Below are 25,959 nucleotides of genomic sequence, written 5' to 3'. Positions count from 1 at the left end.
ATTGAGGTGCCTCAGCAGTACATGAATAGTCTCGGAAGGCTTAAATGTGTTAAGCCTGAGATGTACACCAGAAGCCTCCCTTTAAATGTATCATTTCATTCAGTCAATATTTCCTGTACCTTTAATTTCATGAACTCCTAAATTTAACTGTAATGACTCTGACTCCAGTGTCCTGAACTTCTCAGTTAAACAAAAGCTGAAGGCCAGACTGGGGCACTGTTGAAACAGCTATTCTTGAGGCAAGTGGATTACATAAAATGCTCCTAGTTCCTTGGAATTTTTAGTTCGTAATATTCATTACCCAGGTAAAGCCATTATGGGTACTACTATACCACTAACAGAACATAGATTCCTAATGTCATTCAGGTTCTATTTTTACTTAACAAATTTTTGTCTTTATTTGGAAAACTTCGATTCGATTCCTACCGCTTACTAAACCACATCTAACCCCTTTCATAATATAGTCTCAGCCTTCCCTCTATAGCCTTTCATTTACATAACTTTCCCATATGTCCCCCATCTCCTAGTTCTATTATTTTCTCTTCTTCGTTGTGATAGAAAAGACTCAGTGACTTTGGACATGTTACCCTTTTAGCTAAGAATACTGTTCCTTCCCTCTAATCTCCATCGAGTTTAAATCCCAGAGTTGGGCTGGGGTTGTGACTCTGTGGTAGAGAGCTTGCCTAGCAAGTGTGAGGCACTGGGTTCGAGCCTCAGCACCACATAAAAATAAATAAAGGTATTAAAAATAAATTAACTTTTTAAACAAATTGTCAAATATTAAAACAATTTAAAGATCTACTTCAAATGTCAAAATCTTAAGTGATATAATCTCTGTTATCCAAATCCCATTCCCTTTCCTAGGGTAATGTTAACTCATTCCTCTAAACTTTTCTATTTTTACATGTTTGCCTCTCCTAATAGAATGTGAATTAAGTATGGGGATTTTGTTTTACTTCTACTTGAGCAACAAGTACCTTGCAGAGTGTAACACAATATGCTTTCTCATAAATGTTTACAGAATACATGAATTTTCACTCCCAGAACCTGGCTTTCACTGAGATCCCTGTTCCAGAAAAAAACCCCACCCAAGCTTATTATCTAATCTGTAAGCAATGATACCTTGAGTATAGAAAGGTTTGTTGGGCTGAAATCTTGCATTTCCCTGATGCATGAAGTTTTGATGCAAACCATAAGGCCACGAAGCTGGGACGAGGGGAAAATGGGGACGTGGTGCATGTTCCCAAGGAATCGGAGGATTTAGCCCACGAAAGCCTGGCTCTGCATTTCAACAAGAAAAGAAAAACATGTTTTAAAACATTATTTTGTTCATTCAAACATTCCTTCATCCACAAAGATATACCTACCACTAGCTATGAACTAAACTAAAAGTTTTTTTAAAGAATCAATCATTATTATTTGCTCAAATTATAAGATATTCAGGAAGAAATATACAATGATATATAATAACTGTTACATCAGGTAGGCAAAAGATATCCTATAGGTAACTTTTTACCCCAGTGTTGAGGATGGAACCCAGGGCCTCATGCATGCAAGGAAAGTACTCTACACCTGAGCTACTCCCCAGTCTGCAAAAGGTGTTCTAAAGAAGGGATTAGGGCTGGGGAGATAGCTCAGCTGGTAGAGTGTTTGCCTCGCAAACACAAGGCCCTGAGTTCGATCCCCAGTTCCGGAAATAAATAAATAAAATAAAGAGGGGATTAACCCAGCCTTTAAAGGTTAAAGAAGGTTTTCTGAAAGACTGACTATGCAGGGTTTTAAAAGAACAAGGAACAAGTTAGGCAAAAAGGGACAGAGAGGAGTGTTCAGAGAGAACGAATAGCACATTAAAAAAACCTGAAAACAGGAAAGCATAGCAAATTCGAGAGCTACAAAACAAACATTAAGGAAAAGGCATAGAAACAAAGTTGTAAGAGAAAAAGCTGGACAGGTAGGTGGGATAAGACATCTCAAAGAACCCTAATATGTCACACTATGGAACTTACATTTTATCCTAAGACAATGTCAACTATTCCAGAATCAATTATATCTTGGGCCTGGAAGGAGGTCCTATTAGAAGTTTGAAGCACTGTAGTATAATGGTTGAAAACCTGGGATTAGAATGGTTAGAACTTGGGACCAAATAGGTCTAAATTCAAATCACAGTTCTAAAAAGTACTAAGGTTCCATTTTGAACCCCAGATTGTTATGAAGGCTAAATGAAATAACAATATAGTGGTATGAGTCATTGTCATTCTATAGCAAACCACCCACCAAAATCTTCCTTTTCTCTCCATTTTTTTCTTACCCCCAGTACTGGGGGTTGAACTCAGGGGCATTCTACCACTTAACTACATTCCCTAGCTTTTTTATTTTATTTGTGAGACAGCGTCTCACTAAATTGCCCAGGCTGGTCTTAAAATCTGCAATCCTCCTGCCTCAGCCTCCCAAGTCATCAGGATTACAGGTGTGAGCCACCATATCCAATATTTCCCATTAAGCTGCATTTTTAGGTAAGTGTCTTTTAAAGTGCATTACCCACCGAATCTTCTGGATTATTTCTGGTGAATTTTCTTATTCAGGGTCAACGTGTTAGGTAATAACTGAAAGATACTGTCACTATTCACTAAACTTCTCAGCAGGAACTCAAAAATTAGGAAGTTTGGAATGTGGAAGAGTAGGGAATAGAAAAATAAAACCCATATAGTTACTTTCTTACAAGCTTAGTCTTCCTAGGAAATAAACCATAAAGACAAAGTTGTTGATTCACTGTTAAGTTCATAAAGCCACATTATGACTAAAGGCTAAAACTGAAGGTCTCAGGGTTTATAAAATAAAAGTGACCAGGTATAAAGATAAGTCATGACCAATTGAGGAATGGTGTTTTTGCATAAAAGATTATTTTTTTAAAAAATATATTCCAATTTCACCTTGCCCAATTTTCACAGCTAAATGTTTGTCCAAGTACTATAATCCTAATAAAGTTATTTCAAAACTGGGAAAATTCACACAAAGTACATTTTAAAAAAACCCATATTATCATTTTAATATATTCCTACCCAGTCCTTCCATTTAAAACAATGGTAATTTCAGCTTTCATATTAATTATGAGTTGTGTATCAATACAACAAATAATATTTATTACGTTTATTATTATATCATAGTAATACATAACATGGATAATGTATCTACCATGTCAGGCACTAAACTGGCTACCAGATAGACAATGATGAACAATAAACAAATCTCAGCCTCTAGAAGTTCATTCTCATGGGTTATGTAGACAAGTTAACAGGCAATTTTTAACACAGTAAGACTAGTGTTATGATATGGATATTAAGGGAATGAGGAGAGAAAGGGCACCTAATACAAATGAAAGACAAGATCAGCAAGAGTTAAAGCCTTTTTTTTTTAGGTGTGTGGTACCAGGCGTTGAACCCAGGGGTGCTTAACCACTGAGCCACATCCCCAGTCCTTTTAATATTTTATTTAGAGACAGGGTATTGCTAAGATGCTTAGGGTCTCACTAAGTTGCTGGAGCTGGCTATGAACTAGAGATCTTCCTGCCTCAGCCTCCCAAGTGGCTGGGATTATATGCATGCGTCACCACATCTGGCTTTTATTTTTTATTTTAAGACAGGGTTTCATTAAGTTGTCCAGGCTGGCTTTGAGCTTGCAATCCTCCTGCCTCAGTCTCCCAAGTCCCTGGGAACACAGGTGTGCACCACGATGCCTGGTTAGAGTTAAAGCCTTCTTGAAGAAAATGCTATAAATCTAAACATTTAACATGAATGAGTTAGCCAAGCTTTGATGCAAGACAGAAGAAGGTGTGAGAGTGGACAGCAGAAGTAATGAAGAGGACATTCCAGGCAAAAGAAACCACTTCAATCAACAGCCAGGGGTGAGAAACAATATGGCTGGCATGTTTGTAAGATGTTTTGTTAATTAGTTCTGTTAATTAGTTTTGTTAGTTAATTGTGACTGAAACAGAGGTCAACTATTGGTAAGTGGGGAGAAGAAACTTAAATTATAAAAACTGAGCTAATAATATATCAAAGAGCAAAACATTGGGCATATCTTCATGGATACCTAACTCAGTTACTATCCTGGTACATGTCAGGGCATACACACAATAAACATCTAACATAAGCAAAAGCCATATACAAGGACCATGTATGCCATATATCCTTTGATCTTAGAAATCTAATTAAGACCCCACATTCTGGCATTTCTGCTAGCAAAATACATAATTTGCTTTGTTCCAAACAGGCTAAAGATACCTTCTACATCACATTTTTCTAAGAAATAGCATAATTTGGCTAAAAATTATCCATAGAGTTCCTTTGAAAAATGATAAAGGGGAAAAAAATCAAGTTTTTGTCTGCATTTCCTGTGTGAATTACATTCTAGGGTGATCAAGTAGTTAATAAGGAAAAGTTCTTCCTTATGGAAGAATCTCCAAGAGTAAACACAAAAATCATCACTTTACAACTCCCAGTGAATTAATGGATAGTGGTTAACAATTATAAATGGCAAGACCATTAAGTAAAAATTAATGAGGAAGCCAGGAGCAATGGCATAAGCCAATAATTCTAGCAACTCAGGAGAGCAAGGTTGAAGACCACTAGTTCAAGGCCAGTTTGGGCAACCTGTCAAGACCCTGTCTCAAAAAATAAATAAATAAATAAATAAATAAATAAATAAATAAATAAATAAATAAATAAATAAATAAATAAAAAGGGCTAGGGATATAGCTCAGTGGTAGAGTACCTCTAAGTTCAATACCAGTACCAAAAAAGAGAGAGAAACTTTATAATGGATAAAACAAGCTGACATTACCTAACTCACAGATCAAACTTAAGTCACTAAAATAGGAACAATCAGACAGTTAAGTTTCTGCTAAAGTAAGAGATCAGAATATATACAGGACAATCAAGAAGTATTCTTGCCAACAAAAAGAACCCTGATCAAGATGGGAATGACAGTGCACATTTGTAATCTCACTGATTCAGGAGACTGAGGCAAGAGGATCGCCAAGTTCAAAGTCAGGCTAGGCAACTTGGGGAGACTCAGTCTCAAAATAAAATTTTAAAGAAGGGTAGATAGGTGGGAATCTAGGGGCCTGTTTAGCGTATGTGAAGCCCTTGGTCTAATCCCCATTACTGCAAGAAAAGAAAAAAGAACCCGTACCTAATGGAACCACTGAATCTAACTACCACTTTACAGGAAATATGGACTCAGAAACAAATGTTAAATTATGACAAAAAGAAAATTTGACAACTCCAATACATAAGAAATTCAATAAACATTTAACATGGGACAATAAATATTCTGTTACAAAGGACATTAATGACATAAAAACCACATACAATGTATGGGCTTCATTATTCATTACTTGAATTCTGATTCAAATAAATAAAAATAAAAAACTCTTCTTAAATGGAGAAAAAAAGAAAAAGGAATGGATATAAGATAATACTGGATACAATAATGGTCTTATGATTTTTTAGAAATACAAACAAGTGTAAAAGCAAATTTGATTCAATGTCTGGAATTTGATTAAAGATTCAAGTCAAAAAAATTTTTAAATGGGGGTAAGGAATCAGATTTTAAAAATAGCAAAATTATCGGTAACAAGTTCACTATGAGGGGTTTGTTAAAATTTACACTCCCCATTTTTTATTTTTCAAATTTTCCTTATTTGTTTTTAACATAAATATAATTACCACTAAAAAGCAAGATACAAAACTAGCAACTAACAGCTATTTTAAAATAGGCAAGTATAAATAATATTTTCATAATTTATCAAAATATTAGTAGTTATATCTAGGAATTGAGATTATAGGTGATTTTTAACATATACTCCATATGAACATATATTCCTGAAATAACAGAATAAGTATTATTTTTTTTTAAATATTTTTAGCTGTAGATGGACATATCTTTGTTTTTTTTTATGTGGTGCTGAGAATCAAACATAGTGCCTCACATGTGTTAGGCAAGTGCTCTGCCACTGAGCCACAACCACAGTCCCAGTATTATTTCTTAATGCTACTAATTATTACCAGTATCCTTTGCTCTTTCAAGAATTATTCCTTACTCAGAGAGACAGTAAAATCCATGGCACGTAGCACATATTTTGAAGAAAAAAATTAGTTTACATCTTTACCTTTCAGTTTCATCAACTATAAAATGAATGCCAATAACACCTACACCAAGTAAATAGCAATGAAAATTAATTTTAAAAGTTAACAGCTAACATTTATGTGCATTAACTCATTTAATATTCACAACATCCTTATACTTTAGATGCTATTAATATTCCTATTTTACAGATGATACTAATGACATGTACAGATTACCCAAGACCTCATAATAAATGGCAGAGCCAGGATTCAAATCCAGGCACTCTAAATCCTGAGTCCACACTATGTACTTTAATCCTATACAAGCTCTATAAATAAAGCTTGCCCTTCCTTTCTTCATATTTCCCAAGTTCAACCAATGATACCAAACCTTTTTATAGACAGACACAAAAGAAGAAAAGGAAGTTACCAGAATTCCCCACTGCACCATTGTTCACCAGGGAATTTGGAGCCACAGTACGAGGCCAGTGTCCATCATGAGAGGAGCTAGGGATTGCCACAGGTCTGGCAGCAGGCTGTGCAAAGATGATGCTGGGATCGTTCAAGCCCATATTGCTGGGGGCACTGCCTGGTGCAGAATGGATCACTGGGCCATGGATGGGCCAGGATGGGGCAGGGATCTGGAGGGGGTGCATTGGCAACAATCCCATATTGTGCATGGGAGAATACTGAGCTGGTGGTGATTGGGGAAAATTATACATGGGCATTTGGACTTGATGAGGGGGCTGAGCTCCCTGCTGAGGTGGGCCAAGCTTAGGCTGGGATCCTGGCTGGGTTGGAGACTGGGTAATAGCAGCTGGCTGGGAAGAGTTCTGTGGGAATGGTTGGGGCTGAGGAGAATAAGATGGTGAATCAGACTGCAAAGAAAAGAAAGACACATTTTAAAATTAATTTATAAAACATCTTAACAAATGTAGAGATTATGAAAATACAAAATTATGGAGTCATTTCATTAGAACATTATATTCAGAACTGTATAACAAAAAGTTATAAAATCTCATTTTACATGAATACTAGAATTTTCCCAAGGTACTCAAACCCTCTCTCATGTGTGATGTCTCATAAACCTATTTCCAAAGAAAAGAGTTTAGATATCATTCCCATCACACAGAACATGTATTTCCCACTGTGAACTACAAATTTATATATAAACAACTCTTAGTTACTGTCATTCAATCCATCAACAAGCATTGAATGTCAGTTATGTACTGGGCATTATTTTAAGTACTAAAAATAAAACACATGTATGCCCTCATGGAGCTTAAAGTTTATAGGGGAAAATACACAAAGCATATGAATATTATATAAGCAATCATAATAAAGCACAATGATTACTATGATAAAGAATGTATAGTGTATAATGAAATCCCAAAGCAGGAACACCTGAACCCACTTGGGGAGGAGGGAAGAAAATTTCAACAAATGTGGAAATTAAAGCTTCCCAGAGGAAGTGACCTTTAAGCTGAGATTCAAGGTACACAAAGAAACTGGTATAAAAGAAGGCAGAGGTAAAGGGCATGGATGAATACTTCAGGTAGAGGGAAAAACATGATTGAAGATCTACAAGCATGAAAACGCATGGCTTTTTTAAAAAAATGGCATCAGAAGGAAGTTTAATGTTATTGCACTGCCAGGGCAGGGCAATGGCACATCTGAGGCTAAAGAACTAAGGAGGGGTTCTTATAAGTCTTCTAATTTACAATATATACTGAAGGTAGTGGAAAACTTTTGAAGGGTCTTAAACAGGTCAAGAATGATCAATCTGCATTTTAGAAAAAAAATCTGGTTTAAAAAAAATTAAATAGGAAATCTTTTTTAAAAAACGAGCTGATAAGACTGCTACAATACAGCATTCCTAAGAAGATGGCAGCCTAGGCTAAGAGATCCATGGGGACAGAGGGAAGCAAATAGCTGTGAGTTATTTTTGAAAGGCAGCAACAATAGGACTTAGAGACTAACAGGATGTAGAGGTAAAGGAGAAGGAAAAGTTTTGGAAACCAGATAGTGATAAAGATGATGAGATGACAAAACAAGAAAAGAGATAAAGCTGTGGGTAGGAGCAGGTAGAGAGAAATAAAAACTATAATCTAAACGTTGAAATTGAGGTGCTTTGTTAGACATCAGAATAGTGAGATCCATTAGACAGACTCATGAAAAGCTTAAGTCAGGAAAAAGTGAGAGCAAGAGGCAGAGAAAGAAAATGAGGGACATCACAGAAGAGTGGTTAGAGCATAAGTCTGGAGACAACCTGAGGATTCACGTTTTGATTTCAACTGTCTACTGACCTCAGACAAGAAACTTCTATTTCAGCTTCTTCACTTATAAAGTATAAACAGAAGATATCTCATATGTTTACAATGATTTAAAAAATATATGTAGAAACTATAAATACTAAATTCTGGATAATAGATTTTTTGTTTTTGTTTTTGGAGAAGGAATCTTGCTATGATGTCCAGGCTGGTCCCAAACTCCTCATCTCAAGTAATCCTCCCACCTCAGCCTCCCAAGAGCTGGGAATACAGGCACACACACACAGGCTACATGCCTAGTTGTAGATACATTTCTATAGCAAGGGAAGGGTGGTAGGAAAGTTTTAAGATAGGAATAGGATCAAAGAGGGCTGATGCACAGGGATTTGAATTGTGGATATTTTTTAATAAAGCAAAAACAACAATGTTCAAAATAGTTAAATCCTGGGGGTGATACGTAGATGTAGATTTATCATTTTCATACTTTTCTACTATTTTTGAAATATTTTATAAAAGAAATAAAGAATCTATGCATAGCTCACAGGACTCAATGATACATTAAATTAAATGTTATTACTATTAATATATAACATTTATGAAAGTATCAAACGATAGGTATTCAAATATTTGGGGTGGTGGTGGGAAACTTCTTAAATTCTTTCCAAGACGCCACTACTCGTTTTCAAATACTCATCAGTTTTTCTAAAACACAAATCACATCAGATCTAGCATATTTAATAGTTAACAACTTGGAAACTATAAAGATTTGGATTTAAATTATAATATCCCTTACATTCAGCTTCCTGATTGGTAAATCTGATCGAATTATATCTATCACTTCACATGACTACTCAAAAGGTTAAATTTGGTAAGTATGAAGCACTGAAACACAGTTACCAAGTTTGGACTAAATACTCTATATTAATATAGAATAATTAAATTAAGAAGTGCAAGATGATTTAGACAAGGATTAAGAGCAACTCGGCAAAGTCATTATAAAACTTGTGAGTCTGAATTTTAATCTGATACTTTGGTCTTTCACAGGTGTATAACACTAGGTATTCACATGTCAAGTGAAGAGAAATACACAGAAGTTTCATGTAAACAAAATGCCACGTACATACTGCCCTAACAGCACTGAATTCCTAATATATATGGATTGTTAAAAATATGATGTATATTTATACCAATTACTGAGAATAGAGGGAAAATCCAATTAATGTCTTAACAAATCACAGGCTATTACTAAGATCCTAAGCTTGGATTTAAAAGAAATGGTGCAACAGAAAAATTGAATAATTTCTCACTGAATCTAATAGATCAAATCCAACACATTAAACTGGTATAAATTTATCTTTTTAACGTACTAAATAAAAACATATTCCCTTTGTGTCCCTTCTACAAATTTTGCCATTAGTAGCCTCTAAATTGGGAAAATAAAACTAAATTTATATTAGCAAATGAACAAGGATACATATTCCCTTTGTGTCCCTTCTACAAATTTTGCCATTAGTAGCCTCTAAATTGGGAAAATAAAACTAAATTTATATTAGCAAATGAACAAGGATGTTTGTACAACTAGGCTCAGCAGCTAAAGTGAAGAATGAAAAATGAAAAGCTATACATTCAATTTTCATGTCTATTGTTATTAATGGTACTGATACTTTCCCACAAGGCAAAGTGCGAAAACTTAGTCATTACCTTATTTTAATCTATTGTCTAGGTAGGTGTTATTTCACAAATGAAGAAGCAAACTCATGTACATAGCTTGCCCACTGATAGAAACCCAGATATACATTACTCCAAAAGTAATGTTCATTCCACCTTATGGGCCTAGCAAGGTCTACAAAGTACCACAATATCTCAAAAGATTTTATCTGCCAATCTGAGAGAGAGAAACTCCCATCACCCACAAGAGATAATGCTATCTATCTGTCAAGATTTAACTCGTTTGCAGGCAGAATACTTACACATTCTGAGGACTGTCTAGTCCTTATGGACTGATCTCCCTGTTGCTGGGCCGAACCGGCCACCTGTTGGGCATTTACAAGGTTTCGGACCAGCTGGGCTGCTAAGAGAAGACATCACAAAAAAATAAAAATAAAAAAATAAAGAAAGTAGCAGAAAAAATAGCAATCAATAAACTCATTTATATAAAAGCGTTTCAAATCTCTCTGAAATGTTATAAACTTGGGACGCTTGGACTTTTAAACTATGCCTACATTAGTGGAAGACTGTGACAACTAATTTTTTAAAGACATTTTTCAATTCTGCAGACCAATTTTTTTCTTTTCTTCTGTGTTTTGTTTTTGTTTTTTTTAATGCTGGAGTCAAACCTAAAGATTCATGCATGCTAGCTATAGACCCAAACCCAGATCAATTTAAAATATACACCCAGGGTACAGATGTAGCTGAGTGGTACATGCTTAGCATGTACAAAGTCCTCATTCAGGGTTTGATCATCAACACCCAAAAAAAAAAAAAAAAAAAGCATACCAGTTTTGAAAATAAGAACAAATTATGCCTTACTGCTTCTCTAAAGAAGCTGAAAAACTGGAAATCACAATTTCTAAAGGAATCTGGAAGGCTGGGATGGGTATAGCTCAGTGGTGGAGAGCTCTCATAGTATGCATAAGACCCTGGGTTCAATCCCCAGCACTGCAAAAAGTAACAGTTTAGTAAACAAAATAAAATAAAATAGTTTTATGGTTTGGATCCAGAATGTTCCCAAAGTCTCATGCGTTGAAGGGCTTGGTTCCCAATGCACCAAGGTTCAGAAGTGGAATTTTGGGGAGTAGCTGAATCATAAGGGCTCTAATCTCATTGCTGGATTAATTCATTGATATCTGAATGGACTACTGGGAGGTAGTGGAAACTGCCTACAGTTTTCATGGTTGGAAGGAGGTCAGGTCACTGGGGACATCCCCTTGGAGATGTTGTACCTTGTCCCAGGCCTCTTCTCTCTGCTTTCTGGTTGCCTTAAGCTGAGCAGTATTCCTCCACCACCCTTCTACCAAGATGTTCTGCCTCAATTCTGGTCCAAAGAAATGGAACCAGTTGACAATGGACTGAAGTCTGAGCCAAAATAAACCTGTCCTCTAAATTGTTTTTCTCAGGTGTTTGTCAAAGGAACAAAAAGCTGACAAAAATAAATAGTCTGCTGGGTTTTTTTTCCCTTTAAATAAACTCATTCGGTAATATTCTTAAAATTCCTTGTAAAATACAACAGGAACAAGTCTTTCACTCATAACTGCAGTGGGAAGAACTATAATTTCCTCTATATATGTCCTGGAAAAAAAAAAAAAGTTGTAGGACATACAAAACCTAAACGAACCAATAACTTATAATGAAATAGAAGCAGTAATAAAACACCTTCCAAAAAAGAAAAGCCCAAGACCAGACTCTGAATTATACCAAACCTTTAAAGAAAAATTAATACTAATACTCCTTGAATTATTCCATGAAACAGAAGGGGAAGGAACACTTTCAAATTCATTCTATAAAGACAGTATCACATTCATATCAAAATCAGATAAGGACACATTCAAAGAAAGAAAAAAACAGACCAATATCCCAATTAACTTAGATGCAAAAATACTTAATACAATATTAACAAATCATGTTCAACAACAAATTAAGAAGATTGTATATCATGACCAAGTGGTTTTATTCCACAGATGCAAGAATGGTTTAACACACAAATCCATAAAGGCAACTCATCACATAAATAGAATTAAGAACAAAAGTTACTTGGTCATCTAATACATGCAGAGAAGAACTTTGACAAAATTCAGTACCTATTTAAGATAAAAACACTGAAGAAACTAGGGCTAGAAGAACCTACCTCAACATCATAAAGACTATATATGAAAAACTCAGTCAACCTCATAGTAAATGGGGAAAAACTGAAAGCATTTCCTTTAAAATTCAGAACAGCAAAAGGATGTCCACTCTTACCACTTCTATTTAATACAGTGCTAGAAATTCTAGTCAGAACAATTAGAGAAGAAAATAAGAGGAATAAAATTAGGAAAGGAAAAGTTAAATTATCAGTTTCCACATGATATGATCCTATGCTTAGAAGATCTAAAAGCTCCACCAAAAAGCTGCTAGGGCTAATAAATTTGGCAAAGTAGCAGGTTACAAAATCAACAGCCTTCCCACATACCAACAATGAATCTGTTGAGAAAGAAATCAGAAAAATTCCATTCACAATAGGCTCAAAAAAGGAAAAAAAGAAAAAAGAACCCTAGGAATAAATCTAATTAAGGACATGAAAGACCTCTACAATGAAAACTAGAGAACACTGAAGATACTGAAGATCAGAGGATGGAAAGACTTCCCATGTTCATGGATATGCAGAATTAATAGTTAAAATGGCCACACTACCAAAAACAATACACAGATTCAATGCAACCCCCATAAAAAATCCCAATGACATTCTTCAAAGAACTAGAAAAAAGTTCTAATACTCATTTGAAAGAATAAAAGACCCAGAATAACCAAAGCAATTCTAAGTCAAAAAACAATGCTGAAGGCATCCCAATATCTGACTTCAAATTATACTACCAGGGCTATCATGACAAAAACTACATGCCAGTGGCATAACAACAAACACATAGACCAGTGAATGGTAAAGAACAGAAGACACAGAGACAAACCCACACATTTACAATCATCTGATCCTTGACAAAGGTGCCAAAAACATGTACTGGAGAAAAGACAGCCTTTTTAACAAATGGTGCTGGGAAAACTGGTTAACCATATATAAAAGAATGAAACTAGACCCTTACATCTCACCCTACAAAAATCAACTCAATAGGGACACAGACCCAGGAATTAGACCAGAAATGATACAACTCCTAGAAGAAAACCTAGAGTCAACACTTCAACATATAGGCACAGGCAACAACTTTCTCATTAGTCCCCTTAAAGCTCAGGAAATAATGCAAGAGTTAAATGGGATGGCATTAAATTAAAAAGCTCTGCACAGCAATTAGGAATGTGAAGGAAGAACCTACAGAATGGGAGAAAACTCTTTGCAACCTACTCTTCATACAGAGGACTAGTATCTAGAATACATAAATAACTCAAAAAACTTAACACCAAAAAACTCAACAGGCGAGTGAATTAAACAGATACTTCTCAAAAGAAGAAATACAAATGACCAAAAATATATGAAAAAATGTTCCACAGGGTTCAATCCCTGATATCAAAAATAAAATAAGCTAAATTGACAGAAAAAAGAGTCTGTCTCAAATCCAAAGGATACTTATAGGGAAGGTGTAATACAACAAACTGTGAAGGCCTTGATAGTGACCATATATAAGTACTATTTGAAGTAAAAATCTCATTGTCTAAATGTTTACTTTTTTTTTTGGTACCAGGGATTGAACCCAGGGGTACTTAGCCACTGAGTCACATCCCCAGCTCCTTTTTATTTTGAGATAGGGTCTCACTAAGTTGCTTTAGGGCCTTTGCTAGGTTGCTCAGCCTGGCTTTGAACTTTCAATCCTCCTGCCTCAGTCTCCCAAGCTGCTGGGATTATAGGTACGTGTCACTGTACCCAGCAAATTTTAACTCTTTAAGAAATTACAAGGTTCAAAATCATATAATTAGGTTTAAAATAAAGAGGAAAAGGGGTCCTTGGCATGACATCAACACACATGACTTGATTTCCACCAGAAATTATTTTTGGCCTTTTCTGTTTACCTGCCACACTGCTATTCCTTTGACGGGCCAGCTTGACCTCTGGGCATTCCCTTCGTACATGTCCTGCATCTCCACATATAAAACATCTGAGGTCTCTGGGGTCTCTAAAGTCTCGAGTGTCATGGAGGTCTCGTGGGTCAAGAAGGTCTCGGGAGTCTTTCTCTTCTTCATTCCCTTCCTTCTCTTCTTCGCTGTCTTTCTTCTTTAGTCTAAACAGTAAACTGCTGATACCAATAATGTGGGGCTAGGGACTTGTATACTGAGCAAATCACGGAATAAACTATACACAATTACAAAGAAACTAAAAGGTCACTGCTTCATGCATTTTTGAAGACAAGGGAACTCACATTTATTACCCACCTACTCATATGGTAGAAATTAAGTATTCTAGTTAGCTTTATAAAATATTTAAACTTTTTAATGTTAAGTTTTTACATTTCCAAGAATTCTTAGAGATTTATATTATCTCCACTCTAAAGAAGAACCTGAAGCTTAGAGAAAATAAGTATCTTGCCTAAATTTAACAATCAACAAACAACAATGATGAGAACTACAAGTTTGTTCCACAATTTTCCAATTTTTGTGTTAAGCCAAACTTGATAATGAAAGAAAAGATTTTCCTCATCTACTGAATACAGCATGTAGAACTTGGGACATATAAATCACAGATATATTTTGAGAGATGCATATTCCTCAGGTTACAAAATATAAAGGTATATCTCACTATATATATATCTCAAGGATTCAGTTAATTGCATTTTAATTATTGGTTTGCATGACTATGAGGTCTTCAATTAGAACCCCATGCATTTGTCATTTTTTTAAATCTTAACTCTCAGCACAGTTCCCAACACATAGTAGGTGTCAATAAATGCTTATTCAATTAAAGAAAAAGCTTGAATGAATTAATGAACAAACGAAAGTTATAAGACACCATTATAACACAAGTAAATATCACTTTTACAAAATTCCACTCAAATGAACATTTACCTAAGGTCCAATTTAAGGCCCTGAACTGTCTGACTCACTTAAAACAATTTTGAACACAATTACAGTTACAAACTGGTCTTACATTTATTTACCCTGTAATGTTGATATATAAACATTTGCCAACCTTTTCCTTTTAGGGCAGTCTTTCATGTAGTGGCCTATTTTTCCACACACACGGCAACATCGATCATTAGGAGCCAGTTCTCCATCTGTTAATACTCTGGAATCAAAGAAGTACTCCTAGGGAGGAAAATATAATTTTACTTGGAAAAAAAATCACTATAAAGCCTTTAGATCCAAATGGAAAAGAGAGAGCAAGATGCAAATTTGGCCTAAAGTAAATAAAGATCAATAAATATTACATTGTAATATTAAACATTAAATTGTAATACTAAATATTGTATCATGACATTATAATAAGATTCAGGATCATCATCAACATCACTGTTACTAATAATACTAAACACTTCACATCCACATTATACTGACAGAGATGCTACAGGTGAATGAGAATATCTCAATAGATAGTATTTCCATCCTTATTTTATAAATGAAGAACTGAAGCTCAGAGAGCTAAAGACATTTGTCTATAGTAAAGTATCTGGTTAAGTCTCAGATAAAGGATTTAGGGTTGTCTATTCTGACTACAAAGCTCATTCTTTCTGCTATAGCGGGCTACTTCTGGAAAGAAATTATTCTCTGTACAAAAGACCTTTGTGTGAATAAAGAAATTCTCTACTTAATTTCAAATATAATTGGATTTTTAAACTATTAAAGAACACATAATATTTATTATATAAAGTAAACTCCAAACAGAAGGAAAAGAACTAAAAAGCAAATAATTTTCCTCAGTCTTTTTTTTTTGAGGGGGGCACTAGGGATTGAACCCAGGGCACATTACTACTGAACTACATCCCCAGTCCTTTCCACCTCCTTCTGCCTTCCAAGTACCTGGGATTACAGGCATGTACCACCATGCCCAGCTACTTTTCCCAAGTCTCAGAACCAGGTTCATTTTTGCTTTACCTCAGCACCTTATTATCCTTCTCAGTGTTCAGTTTTGTACTGTCACAAATTCTAGTTGGTCCTAACAGTACGCATACTTCTGGAAGGCAAGAAAACATGTCCACTTAGCAGTCAACAAATCTATTTATAAATCTATTTATAAATCTGACTTAGCAGTCAGGGATAAAGTGATACATCCAATAGAATGACCTTGTTTTTGTAAATAATAATATAACAGTGGTAAGGGTATGGAAAATGGGAACCCACACATATGGCTAGTGGGAGGTAAAATAGCATAACCACTTAGAACACACTTTAGCAGTTCCTTAAATAGTTAAAACATAAACTTATCTAAATGATGCAGCAATTCAATTGTTAGTTATATACAAGAAAATGAAAACATATTGACACACAAAAAAATCAATGCACAAATATTCACAATAGCATTACTCTTAATAGCCAAAAAGTAGAAGTAACCCGAAGGTCCAACAATTAAGTGGATAAATAAAATGTGGTATAGCTATACAATGGAATATTATTCAGACACAAAAAGGAATGAAATACTGATATATACTATGATATGGATGAACCTTGAGAATATTATGCTAAGTAAAAAAAGCCAGTTCCAAAAGACTACATACTGTATGACTCCACTTATATGAAATTTCCAGAATAGGAAAATTCATAAAGACAAAAAGAGCCAGGTTTGGTGGTACACATCTATAATCCCAGTGGCCTGGGAGACTGAGGCAGGAGGATCATAAGTTCGAAGTCAGGTTCAGCAACTTAGCAACACCTTGTCTCAAAATAAAAAATAAAAAGGGCTGGGGATGTGGTTCAGTGAATAAGCACCCCTGAGTTCAATCCCTAGAACCATCCCCCTTGAGAAAAATACAGTAGATTCATGGTTTGAGAAGAGGAGAGAGGAAATGAGGATGGACTGCTATTTGGGGCAGAATTTCTTTTAAAGAGGACAAAAATCTTCTAAATTACATTGTAGCAATTTTTGCAAAATACTTTGAATATTCTAAAACCACTGAATTACACACTGACTTGTACATTATGTGAATTATATCTCAATAAAACTTTAAAAAATAAGGACAAGAGATTAATACTTCTTCATATTTGTTATTGACAAACCATTATAATTAATTAAAAGCTTTATCATTCTATTTTCTGCCAGGACAAAATTAAGGCCTTTCTCATTTCAACAGGCAGAAACCTAGGAATCTTTCTGAACTAGTTCTCCTTCATTTATCACCTCTAATTAATCATCAAGTTGTATCCATTCTATTCCTGAATTTTCTCTTGAGTTCACATTTCTCTACCCTGCCATCCCAGTTAAGATGGCCTACATCTGAGTTTAGCACTTTTTCTGAAAAGAGGAAGAAGTAAGTATTTTAGGTGATATGGCAAAACTTAAAATGCAATATAAGTACTTATATGAGAAAAAGAAAACTGTACACAAAACTTTTTATTGAAGCAAATATGCCAACAGTAAAAATTAATTAGAATCTTTGTAATGTAAGTTTGCTAGTAGAATGGAATTTCTTTTTGGGGAGACAATAGTTTACTTAATTGGGGTTCACAGTTAGTGTTTCCTATCATTAAAATGAATGGCAAATGTTCATCTGTAAATTCAGATCTTCAGTTACATTTTATGTATTCCATCTTTGAAAATGATTGGTTAGGGGTATAAGGGTTTGAGCCCAGAAGTGCTTAACCACTGAGCCACATCCCCATTCCTTTTTATTTTTTATTTTGAGACAGGCCTTGATAAGTTGCTGAGGCGGTCTCAAACTTGGAATCCTCTGTCTCAGTCTCCCAAGTCATTGGCATTACAGGTGTGCATCACCACACCCGGCTTTTGAAAATGTTTTTGACAGATGAAAAGGATGAAGACTTAGGGTAGAGAGAATAAAGAAGGGATCGAAAGTGTACATGGAAGGACTAGTATTCAACAGAGTAGAGATCTACAGATACAGTCATATTTAAAGATCTGGCAATAGAAAGTCGAAGCATACTTATTTGATACTATTATTTCAGGAAAATCATCTACTAAGGAGAAGGCAGACGTCAAAGGTGGGACAAACTGCAGGGGTAACTGAGTTTTTGATAGAACAAATTTTGAAATACTATTTACAAAACGGGAGAGAGAAACATAACTAAATAAATGAAAGTTGAGGCTGGTAAATATTAATTTAGAGTGTACTTAAAACTCCCTAACTTTATGATTTTTTTCTATTAGCACTTTTTTTAGACTTTTTTTTCTATTAGTTACCCTTATAGGCAGATGGTAGATAGCTAAACTTATGTAAGGCTAAAAACATAAGGGTGCAAACCTGAGAAGACAGCACTAAAGGATTTAAAGTATGTGCCGAAAAACAGAGAATCTAAGTCAAACGAAAGAAGAAAATGAAGATAGAAGATAACAGATAAGAAGAAAAGTAGATCAATACTATATATTAGAGAATCTAATAACATGAAGAATAAAGTGGGAATATTTGAGTGAGCAAAAAAAGTGAAAGAATGGGAAATGTACTTTATCTGCATACAACTATTCTTATTCTGTTAAATTCTTAGTACCTAGCAATGAAATTGGTATGAAGTATAAATATCAAAGACAGCTTACAAGAACATTTTTCTACAATATAAGTCATAACACTGAAATAATGAAGGCAACTTAACTGTCCATCAAAGGAAAATATTTAAATAAACCAGCATATCCAAGTTATAGAATACTATAAACTGACTGTTAAAATGGAATAAAGTACATAAAAAAAACTGGTCAGTAGACTCAATGGCTCCTTTTGCTAGGCCCCCAAACTGATGTTTGACTCTTAAAACAAACAACATTCAAAATCAAAGATTTTGATATCAATATAAATTTTGAAGACTACTAAAATAATATATTGAGTTTTAGCACATGAAGATGAGCACACTTTGTTTACTAAAGTCCCTAATTTAGAATTCTGCTAAAAAGCCTCACTGTGTACACTGCTAGATTCCCACTAAATATATACACATAAATAGTTGGAATTTCCACAATTTCAGATAAAATGTCAAATGTTCATTTATTGCTATGTCAATTAATGTTAGTAAAATCGTTACACTGTTTATTTATTTATTTATTTATTTATTTTGCAGTGCTGGGGATTGAACCCAGGGCCTCTTGCAAGCACTCTACCCACTGAGCTATATCCCCAGCCCCTCCTTTTTTTAAAAGTTATTTTGTTCTTGCACGCTTTTATATTGTTTCAAAGTTTCCTGTTATTTTACTTCTCTCCATTATAATTATTGTCACCCCCTAACAGACTGGACAATCAAATGTATCTGAGAACTAGTGCTCCAAGGGAAAAAAAGATCCAGACCTCTCTGCTTTTCCTTACGCCCCCCTGTAAGAAAGAAGTTCAGCCCTGACACTGGACTAAATAAGTTCAAGGACATTCCTTAAGCAATAGAAAATACAAGATTTTTCTCTCTCCCTTAAGATTTCTTTTCTTAAAAGTTTCTTGCTCCAAAACTGAGACTTTCTTTTTTTTTTTTTCTTTTGTGGTGCTGGGGATTGAACCCAGGGCCTTGTGCACGCAAGGTAAGCACTCTACCAACTGAGCTATATCCCCAGCCCCCAAAACTAAGACTTTCTATAGTCTCCTAACCAATAAAAAGTAAACAAAAACAAAAATGAGACCAAGGGGAAATGTGCAACCTATGTAACCCAGTTCAGGCAACAAGAAACCTCTCAGTTACGTACCATCCAATTCAGTACTGAGGCTACACAAAAATTACAACAGATGTTTTGGCAAATAAAAATAAATAAGTCTATGGCCTCATCTTCTCTATGTATATTTTCATCAAGATGATTTGTATAGATGGAAAACATCAGTGAGCCAAACCTCAAATTCAATAATCAGTTATCCTGAGTCTTGATTAGTCTCTCTCATTCACTCAACAAATGATTATTTGGTGCAAACTATGTGCCTAAAGCTACAAGGGTTGGTGATATAAAGATAAACCTTACAGAAATGGATCTTGCCCTCGTGGAGCTTACTTGCTGATGTGACAGAATTTAACAAGTAGATTAAAAACATAAACAAATTTTAACAAAATACATTTCATTGTGGATGATTATAAGTACAAGGAAAAACCAGGGAGCTATGACCATCTTTTTCCCTATTCATACACCAACCTGGAAACAGGATCAGGTTTCTTTCACTAGAAAAACAAAATTTTGTAATAAAAAAGAAACGAGTCAAAATTCAAATAGCATAACTTACAGCTTCTCTGCCAATGAGTGGATAAAAGGGGGTACCAAAAAGTTTCCTTCCATTAATAAATGCCTTCATGATGAAATTGGTCACTATTGAAAAAAGAAGAAAATAATAAAGATACAGAAGATATAGACATTAATATGTCAGGCTTTTTTTTTTTTTTTTAATATGTCAGACCTTTAAAAGCAGGTAATCCCCATATTTCAAACTTACTTTTTCTAGAAACTCCAGCACCAAGGTTATGATTCAAGTCAAAAGGATCTAAAAAGAAATATTTGTAATTTATGAATTATATTCATTGTAACATAAAATATACTTGGCCAGAACTATAGTCCAATATTACATATTCTCAGACTGTGCAAGTCAGCAAATTATTCTTTTAAAATCATACATTAAGGGATGAAACTGATAAATATTAAGAGGAAGAACCTTTCAAATCCTGATGTGGTTTAGTTTTCTCCTCAAGTTCTTTAGCCAAATATTTGCTTTGTTATTAAATTAAAATCAACATAAATTATTACCTTCGATTGCAATGCATTTAGATGTCCACTGCTTTTCAAAAGTTGTCAACAGTTTTTTCTGCCGAATGCTAATTACATATTCCTTGAAATCAAACTCTTCAGTATAGAAGCGAAGAAGTCCCAACCAAAGCTCTCCTAATGATTCTGTGTTCTTCCCAAGGGAAGGTAAACGCTTTTTCTATAGATAAGGAGAAGGAGGGGATGGATGGTAGGAGGAGGGGATAAGAAAAATATCTATATTATCTAAGAGAGATGAACAGCAACTCAAAGTAATATTATTAAATTATATAAATTCTAACATGTATATGAGCATTTTATAATACAGACTATGAAAAAATTACCAGTTCTTCTGTTTTATCGAAGAAAAAAGCATTCCATCCATCAACCATTCTCTGTGGAATCTGCTTTCCATCAAAGATCTACACAAAAAATTAATTTTATTATTAGATTTCAAGTTCTCCAACCTAAAGGCCTACAAACCCTCACATCATTTTAGAATTTACCTATGGAAGACATACTGAAATATTCTTTCAAAGGTAACAAAGCTAGGATGGTATAATTTCATACCAAGTAATTAATTAAATATATCTATTAAAACCAAAGCTGAGAAATGATACGTAATAGCATCACACTCTCCAAATGACACATTTAATGTTATTTGATGTTCTCTATTTGTCCTATCAAAACACATTCAGTCCAAGATTAATGAAGAAAAACCATAGAAAAGAAAATGAGGTTTCAATAAAGTATTATAGTTATAGAAATATAAAATAGATAATACTGATTGGTTATGCACCCAAAAGAAATGGAAGAATATTTTGGGACCTATACTCTTTGATCAGGTATCTAAAAAGCACTTGGGCACTGGTTTTGTTTAATAGAAAATTAAGTAGCTTTTCCTGACAGTTTTGAAAAGTTATAAATCCTTATTATTCATTATAAATAATAATTCACTGTCCTTGCAAAGGAGGGGGGGGAAGAAATCCCATTTTAAAAGAACAAAAGTATTCAATAAGATGATTTTATAGTCATTTTGAGACTTTTTTTTCCCCTTAAAAGAGGTTCAAAGAAAGATTCAATAAATTAGAAAAGAATAATAGGTTTAGAGTCAGCAGACTTTTCAAGTCTCAGACCTGCAAAATGGTGATTCTGATCAAGATAATCGTCCTACTACAGCCTATTTTCTCAGTAAAAACAAGGTACTACATTTATTAGGTCACATCAATAGATGCAGAAAAGGCATCTGATAAAATCCAACACCCATTCACTATAAAAAATAAAATAAAGCCAGGCTGAGACAGGAGGATCACGAGTTCAAAGACAGCCTCAGCAATACCGAGGTGCTAAGCAATTCAGTGAGACCCTGTTTCTAACACACTCTTAGTAGTCCCAGCTATGTGGAAGGTTGAGGTGAGAGGATCACTTGAGTCCAAGGTTTAGTTCAAAGTCACATTGGGCAACAAAGTGAAATCCCATTTCAAAATAATAATAATATATTATTTAAGAACCCTCAATAAACTAGAAATAGAGAGTATCATGATTTGGATGTGAAGAATCCCCCAAAATCTCATGTGTGAAACAATGCAAGAAAGTTTAGAGGTGAACTGATTGGGTTATAAGCATCATATCAGTGAATTAATCCCTGATAGGGATTAACTGAGTGATTACTAGAGGCAGGTAGGGTGTGGTTGGAGAGGTAGGTCATTGGGGGAATACTTTTGGGGTATATATTTTGTCCATGGGAAGGCTCTCTCTCTGCTTCCTGTTGGGCATGTTTTGAGTCGCTTTACTCCAACATACTCTCTGCCATGATATCTTGCTTTCCCACAACTTGATGAATGGAGTCAGTCATCTCTAGACTGAGACCTCTGAAACTGTGAGCCCCCAGATAAATTTTTCCTCCTCTAATTGTTATTGTCAGGTCTTTTGGTCACAGCAGTGAAAAAGCCAACTAAAACAGAGGAGAATTTCCTCAGTTTGATTTAAAAAAAAAAAAAAAAAGTCTACAAAAACCTATTGTTAACATCATACTTGATGAGAAACTATAAACTTGCCAACTAAAATCAGGTACAAGGCAAGGATGTACTTTTCACCCACTCCTTTTCAATATATGGAAAGTCCTAGACAGCACTAGTTAGTCCTAGCTAATTCAATAAAAAAAGAAAAGGAAATGAAAGGAATACATGTTAAGGAAGGAAGCAAAAAAGCTTTCTTTATTCACGTATAACTAGATTATTTATGTAGAAAATCTGAATCAACAAAACAACTCCAGAACTAATAAGTAATTAAAGTAAGGTTGCAAGATACTGGTTAACATACAAAACTCAGTTACTTTCCTATATACAAGAAATTTGAAAGTTGGAAATTTGAAATAGAAAATGCAATACTTTGAACCCCCAAAATTAAACACCTACATATAAATTTAATAAAATATGTACAACATTTACATGAGAAAAACTATAAAACTCTAAGGAACAAGCCAGGTGCAGTGGCGCACACCTGTAATCCTAGTGGCCTGGGAGGCTGAGACAGGAGGATCACGAGTTCAAGACAGCCTCAGCAACACCGAGGTGCTAAGCAATTCAGTGAGACCCTGTTTCTAAATAAAATACAAAACCGGGCTGAGGATGTAGCTCAGTGGTTGAATGCCCCCGAGTTCAATCCCGGGTACAAAAAAAAAAAAAAAAAAAAAATAACATTCTGAGGAACAAAAGAAATGGAAAGATGTTCCATGTTCATGGAAGGAAGACTCAATATTGTCAAGATGTTAGTTCTTTGATGCAATTCCAATCAAAATCCCAGTAAGTTATTTCACAGATATCAACAAAATGATTCTAAATTTTATAAAAAGAAGCAAAAGAGCCAGAACAGCCAACACAATATTGAAGAGGAAGAATAAGCTGGAGACTGACATATCTCAACTTCAAGACATATAAAGCTATGGCAACCCAGAGTTTGGTACTGGGGGGAAAAAAAACAGACAGACAAGTAGATCAACCAAACAAAAAATAGACCCACATAAATACAATCAACCGACCTTTGGCAAAGGAGCAAAAGCAATACAATGGAGGAAAAATCGTTTTTTTAGCACATGGTGTTGAAACAACAAAACAACCATATGCAAAACAGATCTAGAAACAGATCTGAACTCGATTCACAAAAATTCACTCAAAATGGACCATAGTCCTCAATGTAAAATGCAAAACCATTAAGCTTATAAAAGACAATGTAGGGGAAACTCTAGAGGAGCTTGAATATGGCAGTCCCTTTTTAGACATAATAGCAAGGTGTGATTCATGAAAGAAATAATGGACATACTGGACTTTATTAAAAGTAAAAAAAAAATGCTGCTCTGCAAAAGACAGTGTCAAGAGAATGAATCAACAGGACAGGAGGAAAATGTTTGCATAAGACACAGTTGAGAAAGAACTATTATGCAAAATACACAAAGAATTCTTAAACTCAACAGTAAGAAAACAAACATTTTAAAAAATAGACCCAAGACTTCAACATATACTTCAACAAAGATACAAAGACAACAATAAGCATATAAAAAGGTGTACATCATATGTCATCAGGAAAATGCAAATTCAAACAACAATGAAATACCACCACAAGCCTAGTAGAATGGTCAAAGCCCAGAACACTGACAACAACAAATGCTAGTGAGGATGTAGAACAACAGGAATTCTAACTCATTGCTGGTAGCAATGCAAAATGGTATAGCCACTTGCAAAGACAATAAGGTAGCTTCTTACAAAACTAAGCATACATATGAACCAACAATCCTGCTCCTTGGTATTACACAGAAAACCTGAAAACTATGTCCACACAAAAAGCTGCATGTGGACCTTTATAGAAGCTTTATTCATAACTGCCAAACCTTGAAGCAACCAAAATGTCCTTCAGTAAGTGAATTCATAAAGAAACTGGTATATACAGTTATAATGGAATGTTACTCGGTACTAAAAATAAATTAGCTATCTATAAGAAAAGAGATGAAGGAATCTTAAATACACATCATGGAGTGGTATGATTTGACTATATACAATATTCCCAAAAGTTCATGTGTAAAAGGCTTAGTCAAGTCACCAGGGTGATGCTATTGGGAGGTGTTGTGGACCTTTAGGAGGTTAAGGCCTTATGGAAGGTCCTCAGCTCATTGGGAGAGGGTCCTCAAAGAAAACTGTAGGGCCCTAATCTCTCAGTCTGTCTTTGCTTCCTGGCTCATGATGTAAGCAGTTGGTTCCATCACTCTCACCTACCATGATGTGCTGCCTTCACTGGAAGACCAACAAAACAGGGCCACCTGATCCTGTACTGGAACCTCCAGAACCATGAGTCAAAATAAACCTTTTCTTTTTTAAAAGGAGATTGCCTCAGATATTTCAGTAGTATTACAGTAATGAGAAGTTAACTGAGACACTAAATGAAAGAAGGCAAACTGAAATACTATATGTTTCCAACTATGTGGCATTCTAGAAAAGACAAAATTAAGGCAACAGTAAAAAAGATCAGTGATTGCCAAGAATTGGTGGGAAGAGGATGACTAGAGAGTACACAGATTATTTTTAAGGCAGAAGAAATACTTGACAATATCTGCATGAGATTATATTGATGAATACATCATTATATATTTGTCCAAACCCATAGCATATACAACACCAAGAATGAGTCACAATGTAAACTATGGACTTTGGATAACGTGACGGTGTCATTTCACCAGTCACCACAATGCATAATGTACCATTCCAGTAAGGCTGACAATAAGGGAGGCTATGTATTTGTGTAGGCAGGGGCTAAATGAGAAATTTCTGTACATTTCTCTCAACTTGGCTGTGATCTTAAAACTGCTCTACAAAAATAAAGACATTAAACACACACAAACACACACACACACACACACACACACACACACACACACACACCACACAAATACTCCACTCAACAGAGATTCAGCTAGGAATTTTTGCTAGGAAAATAATATTTAAAATGTTTATTTTCTTTTTAATGTTTGTTTAAAAGAGGGAAAGACATGTTGTTAAAAACACATATATTCATAAGA

General features: G+C 34.8%; 1 protein-coding gene across 9 annotated transcripts in view; it reads right to left on the bottom strand.

The window, feature by feature from the left end:
* Tut4 (terminal uridylyl transferase 4) overlaps positions 1-25,959 on the bottom strand; it is a 117,729-nt gene that overhangs the window by 4,014 nt on the left and 87,756 nt on the right. For 4 of the 9 annotated variants that reach the window (XM_047521407.1, XM_047521460.1, XM_047521441.1 and 1 more), the window contains exons 21-29: positions 21,236-21,313; positions 20,895-21,072; positions 20,587-20,634; positions 20,380-20,462; positions 15,222-15,337; positions 14,108-14,331; positions 10,366-10,466; positions 6,556-7,003; positions 1,123-1,281 (exon numbers count right to left, since the gene is read on the bottom strand). In XM_047521407.1, coding sequence (XP_047377363.1) covers positions 1,123-1,281; positions 6,556-7,003; positions 10,366-10,466; positions 14,108-14,331; positions 15,222-15,337; positions 20,380-20,462; positions 20,587-20,634; positions 20,895-21,072; positions 21,236-21,313 — 1,435 coding nt within the window. The remainder of the gene's footprint in view (positions 1-1,122; positions 1,282-6,555; positions 7,004-10,365; positions 10,467-14,107; positions 14,332-15,221; positions 15,338-20,379; positions 20,463-20,586; positions 20,635-20,894; positions 21,073-21,235; positions 21,314-25,959) is intronic. The other 5 variants (XM_047521423.1, XM_047521448.1, XM_047521434.1 and 2 more) reach the window with 3 other exon arrangements.

This window comes from Sciurus carolinensis, chromosome 1, assembly GCF_902686445.1.
Source record: "Sciurus carolinensis chromosome 1, mSciCar1.2, whole genome shotgun sequence".
Taxonomy (NCBI): domain Eukaryota; kingdom Metazoa; phylum Chordata; class Mammalia; order Rodentia; family Sciuridae; genus Sciurus; species Sciurus carolinensis.
Note: the sequence above shows the minus strand (reverse complement) of the source record. Positions and strands in the feature narration are given on the sequence as shown.